Source organism: Amblyraja radiata, chromosome 10, assembly GCF_010909765.2.
Source record: "Amblyraja radiata isolate CabotCenter1 chromosome 10, sAmbRad1.1.pri, whole genome shotgun sequence".
Classification (NCBI taxonomy): domain Eukaryota; kingdom Metazoa; phylum Chordata; class Chondrichthyes; order Rajiformes; family Rajidae; genus Amblyraja; species Amblyraja radiata.
The window spans coordinates 55,913,817-55,932,978 of record NC_045965.1 but is presented as its reverse complement, the minus strand read 5'-3'; the positions used below and the strand labels follow the sequence as shown (position 1 = coordinate 55,932,978).

The 19,162-nt window shown below is 46.3% G+C and overlaps 1 protein-coding gene across 3 annotated transcripts in view; it reads left to right on the top strand.

Annotated features, from left to right (window-relative positions):
* Nucleotides 1–19,162, top strand: part of slc44a3 (solute carrier family 44 member 3) — a 69,368-nt gene that overhangs the window by 9,902 nt on the left and 40,304 nt on the right. For 2 of the 3 annotated variants that reach the window (XM_033028911.1, XM_033028913.1), the window contains exons 2-3: nt 91–195; nt 17,085–17,227. In XM_033028911.1, the coding sequence (XP_032884802.1) occupies nt 91–195; nt 17,085–17,227 (248 nt within the window). Of the gene's footprint in view, nt 1–90; nt 196–3,845; nt 3,886–17,084; nt 17,228–19,162 lie in introns of those variants that run through there. The other variant, XM_033028912.1, reaches the window with a different exon arrangement.

Below are 19,162 nucleotides of genomic sequence, written 5' to 3'. Positions count from 1 at the left end.
AGAACACATGCTTCTATGATCCATGTTGCTGCTCTCTGCACTGTATCGGTTCGTTCAGTTTGAAGAGACAACTTGGGTTTTTAATTTCAGGTGTCTGCCGCTGACGAGCCTCACAGGGAATGGCGACCACAGATCTACAGGAGATGCACGGATGTCCCTTGGCTTGTGATCTTCTTTGTTTTCTGGGTCGGAATGGTGAGTACGTTGCAGTCGCGACAAGAACTGAGGGCACATGGCTTAACTTTGCAAATTTAAAACCTGACACAGCAAAGTGCTGGAGTAAATCGGTGGGCCAGACAGCATCTCTGGAGAACATGGATAGGGAACTTTTCGGGTCGGGACCCTTCTTCAGACCTATTGTGTGGGGGGGGATGAAAGCTGGAAGAGAGGAGAGGCAGGACAAAGTGTGGCAGGTAATAGATGAACACAGGTAAGGAGGGTGGTGGTTAATAGGCAGATGGTTGGCCAATGGACTGAGATAAACTAACAGAATATTTGAGATGAACTTTGCCTCATACCAGTTTCAACGTGATCTTTGAATGCGCGACTGGTGAACAAGTAGTCTGGGGTTGGAGGTACTTGGCTTTGTGTACCTGTTCAAAATGGGCATAAAGGGCATTGGGTTCGCCCGGTAAAGATCAGTCATTACCAGAGTTGTGTAGGAAGCAACTGCAGATGCTGGTTTAAACCGAAGATAGACACAAACAGCTGGAGTAACTCAGCGGGACGGGCAGCATCTCTGGAGAGAAGGTATGGGTGACATTTCGGGTCGAGACCCTTCTTCAGACTGGTTTGGGATAAGGGAAACGAGAGATATAGATGGTGATGTGGAGAGATAAAGAACAATGAATGAATCTAGAGTACGAGGAATCACAATCACAGGGGGGGGGGAGCAGTGAAAGATTGTCCCCTGATTTCTGCCTGGAGCCTGTGATGGTATTTGGGCCCTATCACACTTGCCTAGAACTGAGCCTGCAGTTTGATCTGCACGTCTAAAGAGAGTAAAGCTTTAGCTCGCCTCCGCCCCGCGCTCATTATTGTCCATCTGGACCAGCGATTGCTTTCATTTTCCTTGCATGCAGGTTAATTTCCATTTAGGCCGAGGTCCGTTCCTGGGTTTGGTTATCCCTGTACGAATCACTACACTTTTCTCGGTATTGAATTTCGTCCTCCTCAACTCTGCCTGATTTTCCCATAATCGGAGAAAGGTGGAGTAATTTTCCGTAATCCGAGAGAGAGCGAGAGAGTGCGTGGAAACTGACCCCGTCCGCCCACAGAGTCAACGAAAACCACCAAGCAATCTTTTTTACACACAGTAATCCTAACCAAACCCGTTTTATTCTCCGCATGTTTCCATCAACTCCATCCCATCCCAGATCCTTCCATTTACCTGCGCACCAGGGGGGAATTTACCGCGGCAACGCAACCTACCGACCCACAAGTCTTCGGGATGTGACCCGCTCGCTTGTGACCCAGCCAGTTTGCAAATCAGATCTGTGGCTGCCTGGCAATATATTGAAGGTAGACAAAAATGCTGGAGGAACTCAGCGGGTGAGGCAGCATCTATGGAGCGAAGGAAATAGGCAACGTTTTGGGCCGAAACCCTTCATCAGACTGAATTCAGCTACATGTGAGGCAGCATCTATGGAACGAAGGAAATAGGCAACGTTTCGGGCCGAAACCCTTCATCAGACTGAATTCAGCTACATGTATTGAAATATGTAGCTGGTGAAGTTAGTTGGTTAGCGACCTGTAATTAAACCAAGGCGCTTAGCTCATCCATCCAGATAGTGCCGTGAACCAAGTTCTCGCAAGGCAGAAGATGCCTTCAGCCCAGGCATCAATTTGAGTGAGTCAAGAGTGTTTTATTGTCAGATGTCCCTGACAGAACAATGACATTCTTACTTGCAGCAGCACAACAGAATATGTAAACATAGTATACTGTAAACAATATAATAAACGAGAAACTCTCTCTCTCTCTCGTCAGCGATGGCAGCCTCGCCAACGGTCTGTCTTTTTTGTTATTTTTAGTGTGTTTTAAAAAGTTTGTGTCAATGTTCTCTGGTTTGTTTTATGTGGGGGGTGGGGGAGGGGCTCGGTGGAAACTTTTTTTCAATCTCTCACCGTGCTGGAGATGCGATTGTTTTCCTGATTGTATCTCCGGTTGCTCTGCGGCCTAACATCATGGAGCTGGAGGCCTTGCTCGAGATTGACTTTGAGCCCTACTGCAGGGCCGTGGACTTGCCATTGGAGCTTGCAATCCCTTGCCTGCGATCGACGCTCCAACCACGGCCTGCGGATTTCAACATCGAGGAGCTCACAGTCTCGGATAGAGACCGATGTCGGGAAGCTCCAAAGTCGCAGGAGGTTCGACTAGCCCCGACACAGGGTCCAATCGCCCAGCGCGGGGAGCTGAGATCCCCCTGATGCGGTAGCTTGATCGCCCCGACCGCCAGCTATGGGAGCCAAGATTGTCCCATCAATGGAAGGGAAAAGATTGAACTTTATTTTTCGCCTTCCATCACAGTTAGGAATGTGGAGGAGTCACTGTGGTGGATGTTTATGTTAAAATGTATTTTGTGTGTCTTGTGGCTTTTTATTGGTATGATTGTATGACAAATCAAATTCCTCATATGTTGCAAAACATGCTTGGCTAATAAAGTATGATTATGATATCTCTATATCTCGATCTATAGATCTAAAAACAAACAATAATAGTGTAAAAAGACTAAACCATTGTCCCCAAGGCTCTGTAGTTCAGAACATTTTGGATATTGTAGTGTTTAATAGCCTGTTGGCTGCAGGGAAGAAGCTGTTCCTTAACCTGGACATTACAGTTTTCAGGCTACTCTGTCTTCTTCCTGATGGCAGGAGTGAAATGAGTGTGTTGCCAGGGTAGTGTGGCTCTCCGATGATGCTGGTGGCCTTTTCGAGGCAGTGACTCCTGTAAATCCCTTCGATGGTGGGGAGGTCAGAATCCGTGATGGACCTTGCCATGTTCACTCAAATGTTTGGTCATATGTACGAGCTGTAAGTAACTAGGGCATTCATAACCCAGGGAGGATATGCACGCTTGATTCTTTGCTATTTCCACATCATCACAGGGACTGATTTCTACATCATTATGGACTCATTGGTACACAATGTCTTCATGTGGCGGAAAGACAGAAGCATGCACAAAAGTATTTGAACAGCTCGGTAAACACTAAAATGTGTGTGATTATGCTTTCATGCAATGCCACAATGTCACTCCCATTACTTTATTGTACAAGTATTATTTATTTTACTATTTGCCATCTATTGTGATGTTGTGTATTAACTGGATTAAAACCTGCCAATTCAACATGTAAACATCTGAAATATTCTTAAGATAGACAAAATGCTGGAGTAACTCAGCGGGACAGGACTGGGTGACATTTCGGTCCATACCCTTGAGACTGAGTCAGGGGAGAGGTAGACACAGATAAGGAAGGGTAAGGTGTGAATATTTCAAGGTTCTCAAATAACAGTCCATGTAACTAAAAGGCACGTCTGGAAATGGTCAGATTTTGCTGGTGTTTAAGAAAGAACTGCAGATGCTGGAAAAATCGAAGGTAGACAAAAATGCTGTAGAAGCTCAATGTGTGATGTCAGCATCTATGGAGCGAAGGAATAGGTGACGTTTCGGGTTGAGACCCTTCTTCAGACTAATGTGGGGGGGCGGAGACATTAGGCTGTGGGAGAGCTGGGAAGGGGAGGGGAAGGTGGGAGGAAGCAAGGACTACCTGAAATTGGAGGTCAATGTTCATACCGCTGGGGTGTAATTATGCTGCTGGGAGTCTTATGCTAGTTATTAGAGAGGATGTCCCTTGGCTTGTGATCTTCTTTGTTTTCTGGGTCGGAATGGTGAGTACGTTGCAGTCGGGACAAGAACTGAGGGCACATGGCTTAACTTTGCAAATTTAAAACCTGACACAGCAAAGTGCTGGAGTAAATCGGTGGGCCAGACAGCATCTCTGGAGAACATGGATAGGGAACTTTTTGGGTCGGGACCCTTCTTCAGACTGATTGTGGGTGGGTGGGGGAAATGAAAGCTGGAAGAGAGGAGAGGCAGGACAAAGTGTGGCAGGTAATAGATGAACACAGGTAAGGAGGGTGGTGGTTAATAGGCAGATGGTTGGCCAATGGACTGAGATAAAATAACAGAATATTTGAGATGAACTTTGCCTCATACCAGTTTCAACGTGATCTTTGAATGCGCGACTGGTGAACAAGTAGTCTGGGGTTGGAGGTACTTGGCTTTGTGTACCTCTTCAAAATTGGCATAAAGGGCATTGGGTTTGCCCGGTAAAGATCAGTCATTACCAGAGTTGTGTAGGAAGCAACTGCAGATGCTGGTTTAAACCGAAGATAGACACAAACAGCTGGAGTAACTCAGCGGGACGGGCAGCATCTCTGGAGAGAAGGAATGGGTGATGTTTCGGGTCGAGATCCTTCTTCAGACTGGTTTGGGATAAGGGAAACGAGAGATATAGATGGTGATGTGGAGAGATAAAGAACAATGAATGAATCTAGAGTACGAGGAATCACAATCACAGGGGGGGGGGCAGCGAAAGATTGCCCCCTGATTTCTGCCTGGAGCCTGTGATGGTATTTGGGCCCTATCACACTTGCCTAGAACTGAGCCTGCAGTTTGATCTGCACGTCTAAAGAGAGTAAAGCTTTAGCTCGCCTCCGCCCCGCGCTCATTATTGTCCATCTGGACCAGCGATTGCTTTCATTTTCCTTGCATGCGGGTTAATTACCATTTAGGCCGAGGTCCGTTCCTGGGTTTGGTTATCCCTGTACGAATCACTACACTTTTCTCGGTATTGAATTTCGTCCTCCTCAACTCTGCCTGATTTTCCCATAATCGGAGAAGGGTGGAGTAATTTTCCGTAATCCGAGAGAGAGCGAGAGAGTGCGTGGAAACTGACCCCGTCCGCCCACAGAGTCAACGAAAACCACCAAGCAATCTTTTTTACACACAGTAATCCTAACCAAACCCGTTTTATTCTCCGCATGTTTCCATCAACTCCATCCCATCCCAGATCCTTCCATTTACCTGCGCACCAGGGGGGAATTTACCGCGGCAACGCAACCTACCGACCCACACGTCTTCGGGATGTGACCCGCTCGCTTGTGACCCAGCCAGTTTGCAAGTCAGATCTGTGGCTGCCTGGCAATATATTGAAGGTAGACAAAAATGCTGGAGGAACTCAGCGGGCGAGGCAGCATCTATGGAGCAAAGGAAATAGGCAACGTTTCGGGCCGAAACCCTTAATCAGACTGAATTCAGCTACATGTATTGAAATATGTAGCTGGTGAAGTTAGTTGGTTAGCGACCTGTAATTAAACCAAGGCGCTTAACTCAACCATCCAGATAGTGCCGTGAACCAAGTTCTCGCAAGGCAGAAGATGCCTTCAGCCCAGGCATCAATTTGAGTGAGTCAAGAGTGTTTTATTGTCAGATGTCCCTGACAGAACAATGACATTCTTACTTGCAGCAGCACAACAGAATATGTAAACATAGTATACTGTAAACAATATAATAAACGAGAAACTGTCTTTCTCTCTCGTCAGCGATGGCAGCCTCGCCAACGGTCTTTTTTTTGTTATTTTTAGTGTGTTTTAAAAAGTTTGTGTCAATGTTCTCTGGTTTGTTTTATGTGGGGGGTGGGGGAGGGGCTCGGTGGAAACTTTTTTTCAATCTCTCACCGTGCCGGAGATGCGATTGTTTTCCTGATTGTATCTCCGGTCGCTCTGCGGCCTAACATCATGGAGCTGGAGGCCTTGCTCGAGATTGACTTTGAGCCCCACTGCAGGGCAGTGGACTTGCCATTGGAGCTTGCGATCCCTTGCCTGCGATCGACGCTCCAACCACGGCCTGCGGATTTCAACATCGAGGAGCTCACAGTCTCGGATAGAGACCGATGTCGGGAGGCTCCAAAGTCGCAGGAGGTTCGACTAGCCCCGACACAGGGTCCAATCGGCCAGCGCGGGGAGCTGAGATCCCCCTGATGCGGGAGCTTGATCGCCCCGACAGCCGGCTATGGGAGCCAAGATTGTCCCATCAATGGAAGGCTCGAGGCCACCGACCGTGGGAGAACAAAGAAGGGAAAAGATTGAACTTTTATTTTTCGCCTTCCATCACAGTTAGGAATGTGGAGGAGTCACTGTGGTGGATGTTTATGCTAAAATGTATTTTGTGTGTCTTGTTGCTTTTTATTGGTATGATTGTATAACAAATCAAATTCCTCATATGTTGCAAAACATGCTTGGCTAATAAAGTATGATTATGATATCTCTATATCTCGATCTATAGATCTAAAAACAAACAATAATAGTGTAAAAAGACTAAACCATTGTCCCCAAGGCTCTGTAGTTCAGAACATTTTGGATATTGTAGTGTTTAATAGCCTGTTGGCTGCAGGGAAGAAGCTGTTCCTTAACCTGGACATTACAGTTTTCAGGCTACTCTGTCTTCTTACTGATGGCAGGAGTGAAATGAGTGTGTTGCCAGGGTAGTGTGGCTCTCCGATGATGCTGGTGGCCTTTTCGAGGCAGTGACTCCTGTAAATCCCGTCGATGGTGGGGAGGTCAGAATCCGTGATGGAGCTTGCCATGTTCACTCAAATGTTTGGTCATATGTACGAGCTGTAAGTAACTAGGGCATTCATAACCCAGGGAGGATATGCACGCTTGATTCTTTGCTATTTCCACATCATCACAGGGACTGATTTCTACATCATTATGGACTCATTGGTACACAACGTCTTCATGTGGCGGAAAGACAGAAGCATGCACAAAAGTATTTGAACAGCTCGGTAAACACTAAAATGTGTGTGATTATGCTTTCATGCAATGCCACAATGTCACTCCCATTACTTTATTGTACAAGTATTATTTATTTTACTATTTGCCACCTATTGTGATGTTGTGTATTAACTGGATTAAAACCTGCCAATTCAACATGTAAACATCTGAATATTCTTAAGATAGACAAAATGCTGGAGTAACTCAGCGGGACAGGACTGGGTGACATTTCGGTCCATACCCTTCAGACTGAGTCAGGGGAGAGGTAGACACAGATAAGGAAGGGTAAGGTGTGAATATTTCAAGGTTCTCAAATAACAGCCCATGTAACTAAAAGGCACGTCTGGAAATGGTCAGATTTTGCTGGTGTTTAAGAAAGAACTGCAGATGCTGGAAAAATCGAAGGTAGACAAAAATGCTGTAGAAACTCAATGTGTGATGTCAGCATCTATGGAGCGAAGGAATAGGTGACGTTTCGGGTCGAGACCCTTCTTCAGACTAATGTGGGGGGGGCGGAGACATTAGGCTGTGGGAGAGCTGGGAAGGGGAGGGGAAGGTGGGAGGAAGCAAGGACTACCTGAAATTGGAGGTCAATGTTCATACCGCTGGGGTGTAATTATGCTGCTGGGAGTCTTATGCTAGTTATTAGAGAGGAGGAAAGTTGTGGTAGAAACCTTTTCGCTTTGTGTCCCTCCCCCCCCCCCACCTACCGAGCACCTGAACACAATTTTGACTGCCTACACCTACCACCCCTTCTGACTGGATAGCAAGCACCAAAAAAGCTTTTCACTGTACCTCAGTGCACATGACACCGACTAGGAAAAGGGGAGATGCAGCGAGACCTGGGTGTCATGGTACACCAGTCATTGAAAGTAGGCATGCAGGTGCAGCAGGCAGTGAAGAAAGCGAATGGTATGTTAGCTTTCATAGCAAAAGGATTTGAGTATAGGAGCAGGGAGGTTCTACTGCAGTTGTACAGGGTCTTGGTGAGACCACACCTGGAGTATTGCGTACAGTTCTGGTCTCCAAATCTGAGGAAGGACATTATTGCCCTAGAGGGAGTGCAGAGAAGGTTCACCAGACTGATTCCTGGGATGTCAGGACTGTCTTATGAAGAAAGACTGGATAGACTTGGTTTATACTCTCTAGAATTTAGGAGATTGAGAGGGGATCTTATAGAAACTTATAAAATTCTTAAGGGGTTGGACAGGCTAGATGCAGGAAGATTGCTCACGATGTTGGGGAAGTCCAGGACAAGGGGTCACAGCTTAAGGATAAGGGGGAAATCCTTTAAAACCGAGATGAGAAGAACTTTTTTCACACAGAGAGTGGTGAATCTCTGGAACTCTCTGCCACAGAGGGTAGTCGAGGCCAGTTCATTGGCTATATTTAAGAGGGAGTTAGATGTGGCCCTTGTGGCTAAGGGGATCAGAGGGTATGGAGAGAAGGCAGGTACGGGATACTGAGTTGGATGATCAGCCATGATCATATTGAATGGCGGTGCAGGCTCGAAGGGCCGAATGGCCTACTCCTGCACCTAATTTCTATGTTTCTATCTATGACTAAACTACAGATGTTACAATTGCAATGCTGCTTTGCCAGAATGATGCTAGAATCCGGAAGAGCCTCTTCACAGGATGTCAACAGCCCTGTCACAGCCAGTGCTTATTGGTCATTCATGATTGCCCATAAGGAAGTGGGTGGCATAATTGAAAAGCATGCTGGACCTTTTTGGTGGAGACCCAAGAGGCAGCCATTTTGTTATTGGTCACAAGTGAGCCATAGTTGGCTAAGGAAACACATTTTCTTCCCAAAAGGGCAATAGTGAATTAGATGGATATCCCAACATCGACATTGTTGTCAGAACCCCTTTCCTAAATTGCAGGTTATTTATTTCATGGAATTTAAATACCTCGGTTGCCCTGGAGCTAACATTTCCAGACCTGTAGTTCAAAAATCCGGATTCATTTTCCAATAACATAACCAGCAAGTTGATCATGGCAGTGTTAGGAACATGGTGAGTGTGAAATGTGTTGGTAAAATAATAACTGGCCTTCATTTAAACTCAATCATTTTACATTCAGCATTGTTAACAATCATTTTCCCAGAAATTAGATAAGAGAATTATAAGCGTTGGATCGTGAGAACTGCCCTTTAAAATTATGAAATGGGAGTTTTGTAAACAACCATTTTAAGTCATGTTACCTGATGGAAGTCGGCTTTTCATTCACCATAAGTAAATAACTGATTAGATCATTTGTTAATGGGGGATTTTCCTTTTCAATGCCATTCAGAGATACCAATGCGTGCACTAAGTTTGTTATCTGTGTGTTCTTTGGGCAAGTATGCCTTCACTGAGATTACTACATATAATCTGTAGCATTTTCTTTCAATAACTTTTTCTTCAATGTCTAGTGGTTCCAGGAATGTGCTGGGGACAGACTACAACGGTGCTAAAGGTCTCAGAATACTGAACAAATCTTCCCTTGAATTCGACATTGCCCCCTGTTAAGGCTAATGTTTACTAATATTTTTAGAACACTCTGATAATTGCTGAAGGCAGCACAGGATTATTCGGGACAGGCAGCATCTCTGGAGAGAAGGAAAGGGTGATGTTTCGGATCGAGACCGACCTTCAGACTGATGTCAGGGGGGGAGAGAGATACATAGATAAGGAAGTGTAAGGTGTGAAAGCAGGACAAAGAGAATCGTGATCAACGAAAATGTAGAATAGTTCATTGTTAGCTGGGAGAAGGTAACAACAAAGCAAACAGATAACATGTAGTTGGAGACAGTAAGACTGGTCGGAGAACTGGGAAGAGGGAGGGTTGGAGAGGGAGGGAAAACAAGGGTTACCTGATGTTATAGAAGTCAATGTTCATACTGCTGGGTTGTAAGCTGACCAAGCGAAATATGAAGTGCTATTCCTCCAATTTGTGCTGGATCTCACACAATGGAGAAGGCCCAGGACAGAAATGTCAGTGATGGAATGGGAGGGTGAGTTAAAGTGTTAAGCAACCGGGAGATCAGGTAGTTTTAGGCGGACCGAGCGGAGGTGTTCAGCGAAACGATCGCCGAGCCTGCACTTGGTCTCGCCGATATACAGGAGTCCTCACCTGGAACAGCGTTCCAATGAGGTCCCCCTCATTCTTCTATACTCCAGCGAGTACAGGCCCAGTGCCGTCAAACACACATCATATGTTAATCTACACATTCCTGGGATCATTCGCGTAAACCTCTTCTGGACCCTCTTTAGAGCCAGCACATCCTTCCTCAGATATGGTGCCCAAAATTGCTTGCAATATTCCAAATGCAGCCTGACCAGTGCCTTATAGAGCCTAGGCATTACATCCCTGGTTTTTTGTATACAAGCCCTCTTGAAGTAAATGCATTTGCTTTCTTTACTACCGATTCGACTTGCAGAATAACATTTGGGAATCCTGCACCAGCACTCCGAAGTCCCTTGACACCTCCAATTTCAACGCTTTTATTCTTGCTACCAAAATGCATAACTCTACACTTTGCTACACTATATTCCATCTGCCATTTCTCTGGCCACTCTCCCAACCTGTCCAAGCCCTTCTGCAGAGTCCCGGCTTTCTCTCCGCTACCTGCCCCTCCACCTATTTTCATATCATTGGCAAACTTGGCCGCAAAGCCTTCAATCCCCTCATCCAAATCATTAATATACAACGTGAAGAGTAGCGGCCCCAGCGCTGAGCCTTGCGGAACTCCGCTAGTCACTGGCAGCCAACTCTGACTCACTAGCGGATCCTCTACTCCCCCACAACCTCAATACTACCTGTTGTCCTCCTCGCTGATAGTTCATCACCTCAACTCCAAGGAGAAGCAGAAGTCTAGAATGGCCCTTTAGCACAACGGGTGACAATGTTTCCTATTGACGGCCACTCATGCATTTAAGATCTTGCCGTGTCTTGTCAATATGCTCCAAAGGAATGTGCTTTACACATATATTTAATGTCTTACCTATGCTTGTGGCTGCGTTTTAAAGTAAGGCACGATTCATTTCGAAGCTGCTGCAGTGAAAAGACCCAAACCAGGTGGTAGAGTGGAGAACAAGAGTGGAGTTAAATACGTGTGTCCCAAGGGCTGTCCAAATAGACTAAGACAGAACAGGAATCCATGTCCTTTCTCTTGTACCCCAAAGTGTTGTGTGGGCAAGTGCACTAAAAAAGGTCTGACAAATGGTTGCGAAAAAGCTTGTAGGATTCATTCAATGAAAAAGACTCGTGAGGCTGGAAGTTTGTTGGCGGTCACCTGACTCGAGGAATGCGAGTCATTTGAGGAATGAAAGTTAGTGGTGACTATTTCACCTTCATCTCACTGCTACGCCCTGGTCCGTGCCTCAACCTGCAGCTTCAACTCCTGTTTCTCCTGCCCTTTACTTTCTTCATAAAAATATACAGCAGATTAGGGGACATTTGGCCCATCTTCCCTGTGCTAACTCATTTGAGCTCTGCATCCTTTTCCCCCCTCATAGGCCCGTGAATCTGTCCGATTCTATTGCATTGGAGTGCTGTGGGCATTCCTGGGCACACAGCTATGGGAAGCATGTCATTAAGTAGGAAAGGATGTGGAAGAGATTCACCAAGGTGTTACCTGGGCTTGCTGGCTTGGGTTATAGGGAGGGGTTGGATAGGCTGCGACTTTTTCATAGGCGCCTAGAGGCTGAAAGGTGGTGTTATTTAAGGTGTACGAGATCATGATGGGAATGAATTATGGCATTTGGTTTTCCCCGGGTAGAGGATTCTAAAGCGAGAGGGCACAGGCTTGAGGAGAGAGGGGAAAGATTAAAGGGTGGACCCTTTGTTAACTGTTTCGGAGGGTAGTCCGTGTCTGGAACGAGCTGCCAGTGGAAGTTATAGAAGTGTATACAAGTACCATTTGTTTGGTCATATATATGGATAAGAAGGGTTAGACAATGGACAATAGACAACAGACAAGAGGTGCGGGATTAGGCCATTTGGCCCTTCGAGTCAACACTGCCATTCATTGTGATCATGGCTGATCATCCACAATCAGTACCCCATTCCTGCCTTCTCCCAATATCCCCTGACTCTGCTATCTTTAAGAGCTCTATCTAACTCTCTCTTGAAAGCATCCAGAGAATTGGCCTCCACTGCCTTCTGAGGCAGAGAATTCCACAGACTCACAACTCTCTGGGTGAAAAAAGTGTTTCCTCGTCTCCGTTCTAAATGGCCGACCCTTTATTCTTTAACTGTGGCCCCTGGTTCTGGACTCCCCCAACATCAGGAACATGTTTTCTGCCTCTAAGTGTGTCCAATCCCTTAATAATCTTATATGTTTCAATAAGATATCCTCTCATCCTTCTAAATTCCAGTGTATACAAGCCCAGTCGCTCCAATCTTTCAAATATGACAGTGCTGGCATCCCAGGAATTGGGATCAAATACAGGTAAATAGGACTATCCGTGTACACCAACTAAGTCAGCATGGGCAAGGTGGGCCAAAGGGCCTGTTTCCGTGCTGTACAACTCTTTTGACTCCAAGACCAATCTCCCCCGATTGAAAGTCACTACCGAATCTGCTTCCGCCCGCCTTTAAGGTGGTGCAGTCCAGATTATAAAAACTCACTGATTAAAAAAAATATACTCTCTTCATCTCTCTGAGTTGTTAACGTTGGTGCCGGTCTTAATTGGGCCTTATCCATTGCGGTCATCGGTTTGGCGTCAAGACACATATCGGGCAGGAGCTACTAATTGTGTTTTTTGCGGTCAGCCAGTCCACAGCCTCTGGCTTCCTGACGGCCAACACTGTTAAAGTTGGAATGCTGGTGAAGATCTCCAGGGCATTCACAAACACGTATAAATACCAGAGTGTGCTTTGAAACAACATAACAAGTTTCAACTTGTAAATAAATGTGCATTCTCTGAAACACGTGCCTCTCGCTCGAAGCTTTTCCTCTCCCTTGCAATGAATGGAATGACTGAGGCAACGGCAGGTCTAACCCTGGGCAGATTTCACAGTGTGATCACTGGGGGGTGGAAGGTGCAGGAGGTTGGCACATCACTGCTGGGCTCTGAATAGTGAAAGGCTTGGATAGAGTGGATGTGGAGAGGATGTTTCCACTAGCTGGTGAGTCTAGGACCGGAGGCCATAGTCTCAGAATAAGCTGACGTACCTTAAGAAAGGGGCGAAGGTGGAATTTCTTTCGTCAGAGGGTGGTGAATCTGTGGAATCCATTGCTACAGGAGGCTGGGGAGGCGAGGTCAATGGATATTTTAAAGGCAGAGATAGATAGATTCATGATTAGCACGGGTGTCAGGGGTTGTGGGGAAAATGCAGGAGAGAGGGGTTGAGAGGGAAAGATAGACAAGCCATGATTGAATGGCGGAGTAGGTTTGATGGGCCGAATGGGCTAATTCTGCTCGCGTCACTTACGAACGTATGAATGTACCATCTGTCACCTGTATGCTGACCTATCTGAACGTTTGCTCCTTTTTATGTTTCAATAATAACCTGGCATATTCACCACAATATATATTTATGGTGAGCTAATTAGAAAATGTAGGAGGACACAAAGTGCTGCTTAATTTAGTTTAGAGATACAGCACGAAATCAGGCCCTTTGGCCCACCGGGTCCGCGCTGACCAGCGATCTCCGCACATTAACACTATCCTACACCCACTAGGGACAATTTTTTACATTTACCGGGCCAGTTAACCTACAAACCTGTACGTATTTGGAATGTGGGAGGAAACCAAAGATTTCGGAGAAAACCCACGCAGGTCACGGGGAGAACGTACAAACTCTGTACAGACAGCACCCGTAGTCAGGATCGAACCGGGTCTCCGGCGCTGCATTTGCTGTAAGGCAGCAACTCTGCCCCTGTGCCACTGTGACTGCCATGTGATCTGACCTGCTGGTGTAACTCAGCAGGTCAGGCAGCATCTCTGGAGAACATGGATAGGTGACGTTTTTAGGTTGGGACCCTTCTTCACCCCCAAAATGTCACCTATCCATTGTCATAAGTTCACGGGTCAGAGGAGCAGAAGCAGGCCATTTGGCCCATAGAAACTACTCCGTCATTCACTCATGGCTGTTCTATCGTTCCCTCTCAACTCCATTCTCCTGCCTTCTCCCCACAACCTTGATACCCTTACTAATCAAGAATCTATCAATCTCCACCTGAAAAATATCCAATGCCCTCGACGGCTGTCTGTGGCAATCTCCAGACATATTGCCTGACCCACTGTTACTCCAGCACTTTGCGTCCTTTTGTGTAAACCAGCATCTGCTGTTCCTTATCTCTGGAAACTGTAGGAGGAACTTGGTGGAATCTGTGGAAGGAAATAGACGAACTTCATTTTGGGTTGAGACCCTTCTACAGACTGATCATTCTTTTGCAGCATCTGCAGTCTCTTGTTTCTGTGTTCATAAGTGATAGGAGCAGAATTAGGCCATTCGGCCCATCAACTCTACTCTGCCATTCAATCATGGCTGATCTACCTCTCCCTCCTAACCCCTCCCCACAACCCCTGACACCCGTACTAATCAAGCCCCCGCTCCTCGCGTCTGATGTCTCCAGCTCTCTCCCAGTCCCACCGTCCACCAAACCTTCGGGGCAGTTGGGTCAAGCTGCTCGTGGGCAGTAGGTCATGTTTACATTAACTTGCATTACAAAAGGGAAGGGGAGGGAAAACAATGGAGGACCCGGCGAAGGGGGACTGCCGTGAGGGAGGGCGTGGGGGGGAGAGAAGAACAATGAACCATGGGGGGGGGGGGGGAAGAACAATGGGGACCGGAGCGGGGGGGGAAGGGGGAGGGAGGGGGCGGTGGAGAACAAAGGAGGAGCTGTAACTTTGTCAGCATCGTAGGTGGCCGCTACTTGTATACCTTGGGTATGCAAGCAAAGAATTTCACAGTGCTTTGTCACATGAGACACTACTGGTTTCTTGAAAGCATTGGATTACAGGCTTCCTTAAACAGTGGAGACATTCTTCACCTTTGTAATATGATTCTGCTTCCTGGCTAAAGTAAATGTCCACCATATATTTACATTCTTGCACCCATGGTCATCTGCAAGGAGAGGCCTCTTAACATTCAGCTAACACAAAGAATGGGAGATCACAGAAACACACACACATGCGTTCCTTTCTTAAAAAGATTTGAATTCTGCCACGCAACCTGATCACACTTGCGTTCACATTTGTGGGGCCGGGTTCGACACCGACCACGGACGAGCACGATCTCGTTCACTCACCAAAGCATGAAGCAATAAAAACAACAAAATAATCTTAGCTTTTAACAAAGGAACAATGAATACAACTATGTCATAGTTTGAAAGCAGTATTTTGTTACCTAGAAGGATCAAAGCTCGAAAAAAGTGAAGAAATGAAGGTCCACTGCTTCACTGCTTTCCAGGGCTGTTTATGCATAGTGACCTTTGACCTGGGCATGAGCAGTCGGAATACCGAACTCGCTTATTGACCTTGTCAGTCTTATGTGCTTTTGATGTCACTTCATTGTGATACTGTGGAGGGATAAGTACAATACAAAGTGATTTTTGTGTATTTTCAAACTTGGGGCAAAATCAACTGTGTAGTTATCTTGTAAACTGGAACCTGCTCATTACCATGGGACTACCTGTATTCAGTTGCTGTTAATGGGACTTTTAGAGATACAGAGCGGAACAGGCCCTTCGGCCCACCGAGTCCGCACCGACCAGTGATCCTCACGCACTAACACTACCCTACACACACCAGAGACAATTTACGATTATACCAAGTCAATGAACCTACATAACCTGTACGTCTTTGGAGTGTGGGAGGAAACCGGAGATCTCGGTGAAAACCCACGCAGGTCACGGGGAGAACGTACAAACTCCGGACAGACAGCACCCATAGTCAGGGTCAAACCCAGGTCTCTGGTGGTGTGAGACAGCAACTCTGCTGCTGCACCACCATGCCGTCTCTGGAATTATTGGCTCCTGTCTTTATGTACATTCAACTCATAGACTGCGAAGCTGTTTGTACTGTCATGAGGAGGGTATAAATGGCTCTCTGTATATCCAACCTGTTTCATTCTTCGTTCAAATGTCTGACCATTTTTTTTACAATGATGTGATATTCAGCTTGATATGATTATTTTTGATTGATATGATTGTTAAACTTGAATCTAATGGATGTAGAGATTACGAAAAATCGCTGAGATCTGGCGTGCCGCTTGTTCATTGTAGCAACCAAACATCAACCAACTGCCCCCACCGTCTCTCATTGTGCTTTATCATTACCGCAGCATTTATCTTTTTTTAAAGAGGCGATTATTCAGGAGCATTATTCTTTGCTTGCATCGCTTGAGATTTTAATCTAAAAAATACCATCAGCTCGGACCAAATAAAAACTCTTCTGTCAGGACTTCCCTGCAGAAATCTGTAAGGTTTCTGCTGCAAAAGCAACAACATATTAAAACAATGAGTCCAATATATTAAAACAATATATTAAAACAATAAATAATCCAAGCGTTCAGTTTTTATTTTAAATATATAATTTTTCTGCATTCATTTAAAAACAGCATGTGTGGTTCATCAGATTAATTTTAAAATGTACCCCACTCAGTTGGGTTACTCCAGTATTTTATGTCCTGCTCAGTTACTCCAGTATTTTGTGTCCCGCTGAGTTACTCCAGCATTTTGTGACAATCTTCCGTACAAACCAGCATCTGCAGTTCCCTCCAACACACTGAGGATTGTGCTGTATTTGTATTGAACATTGGGGTGTAGAGTATGTAGTTTATAATGTGTTTATTATTGGGAACACTTAAGTCCCTGTCCCACTTAGGAGACCTAAACAGCAACCTCTGGTGACCTTGCCCGCCTCCCAAGGTTTCCATGAGGTCACCGGAGGTTTTGGCCACTCTCCCTAATGGTCGAAAGTGGTTTCCGCGTGGTCGAGGCTTCATCTAGGTTGTTGCTATTTTTTCATCATGTTTAAAACCGGCCTCGACTAAAAATAGGTTGCCGTTTTAAAAATCGATCATTTTTTAGTCGCAGGTCTAGTAGAAGCCGGTTTTCTGCATTGTCGAGGAAGGTTTTCAACATATGCGTGGGAGGTTGCAGGTCACCTCGACCTTGATTGTTTTTTTTGGGTGGCGGGCAAGGTCACCAGAGGTTGCTGTTTAGGTCTCCTAAGTGGGACAGGGGCTTAGCTGCCCGGTTCCTGCTTTGCATCTTCACTGACGATGGGCTGGTTGTGTTGTCTCCCCACCCAGGTGTTTATCGCTGGCTATGCGGTGACCGTCGGTGCTGCAGAAAGGCTGATCTTTGGCTATGACAGCTACGGAAACATTTGTGGACGGAAAAACTCTCCGATTAAAGGGGCCTCTCTGTCCGGACAAGATATGACCAGCAGAAAGTGGGTAACATTTAACCAGCATTCAGCACGCACAGGATGCAAATGCGGCGTTTTAGCGGCGATTACCTGATAAATGATTCTTTCAGCTTAGGTTTTATTTTAGAGATACAGCGTGGAAACAGGCCCACAGAGTCCCGCACCAACCATTGATAATACACTAGCACCATCCTCCACAATAGGCACAATTTAACCAAAGCCAATTGACCTACAAAGCCAATTGACCTGTACGTCTTTGGAGTGTGGGAGGAAACCAGAGCACCCGCAGAAAACCCACGGGGTCACAAGGAGAGCGTACAAACGCCAAGCAGACAGCACCTGTAGTCATGGACGAACCCAGGTCTCTGGCGGTAAGGCAGCAACTCTACCACTGGGCCAGTGTGCTTAACGTCATGTATAAAGGACGGATAAGAAAAGTCAAGAATTTGCATCGTTCCCCAAACGATACAGCTCCATCAGTGCAGCATCCCCCTGTACTGTTTTGAGATCTGCCAAAATGAAGGGACTTGACTGAAGGGCTCCACTGTGATGAGGTTAGTAGAGCTGCTACCTCATACCTTCACCAACCCAGTTCGATCCTGTCTGTGTAATCTTTGCCCATTCTCCTGGGTACGAAGATGGGTCCTGTCCCGAAACTGTACCCATTCTTTTTCTCCAGACGTGCTACTGACCGGTTGAGTTACTCCAGCACTTTGTGCCTATCTCCTGGGTGACCACATGGCTTGCACCCAGGGCCCTCCATTTTTTTCCCCCCCACATCCTGAAGACATGCCCACTGGTGGATTAACTGGCTGTTGTAAATTGTGTCTGGAGTGTCCATGCTGGGAATTGTTGACTCTGTAGGAAGAATGAAATGGGATTAGTGTAAATGGGTGATTGATGGCCAGCGTGGTCTCAGTGGGCCGAAGGGCCTGTTTCCATGCTGATTGTCCATGTTGAATATTGGAGATAACAAAATGTTGAATTCCTTGAGATGCACCAAGAGTTGCTTCTGCTTCTGCGGACAGATTACTAAAGATAGACACAAAATGCTGGAGTAATTCAGCGGGCCAGGCAGCGTCTCTGAAGAAAAGGAATAGGTGATGTTTCAGGTCAAGGCCCTTCTTCTGACTCAGTCTCAACCCGAATCGTCACCCTTTCCTTCTCTCCAGAGATGCTGCCTGGCCCCCTGAGTTACTCCAGCATTTTTGCGTCTATCTTTGGTGTAAACAAGCATCTGCAGTTCCTTCCTACGCAGAATACTAAAACAAATATGGAGATGCCGGAAATATGGAGATGTCAGATCTGCAGAGAGAGATACAGTGAATGTGTGGTGTTGGTGACCTTTCACTAACCAAAGCACCCTGTCTGTGTCTCTGGCAATGGAGGTTGAGTCCTAGGTCCTCGTGGTCTGATTTGCCGTGTCCTTGGACCAGTGATCTCATCTGGGCCCTGTGATCAAAGGACCTTTCCTGAGCTGGGCCACTGAGATCCTGACCTTTAGACACCATGCTGCTTTAAAACGTGTAAAGCTTACGCAGAAACCTGAGCAGTGCTTGAATGAGAACATGGGTGGGTGACAGAAAACACCATTATTGACATGATTAGTTTGGGACCAGTGGAACCCAATTGCTTGGCTCAATTAACACTATGCTAACGAGCTCGCTTGCAGACAGATATGGGTCTCATCTGGATCCCGATTAGAACTTATACACAAGTTGTGGCACGGTAGTGGAGCTGCTGCCTCACGCCCTGGTTCGATCCTGACCTTGTGTGCTGTCTGCATGGAGTTTCTGCATTTTCCCTGGACTGTGTGGGTTTCCTCCGGGTGCTCGGGATTCCACCCACAACCCACAGACGCGCGGGTTTGTAGGTTAATTGGCCTCTGTGGAAATTGCCCGTACTGTGAGGTGGGATAACTAGTGTGAACTGGTGAACAATGGCCAGAGTGGACTCTGG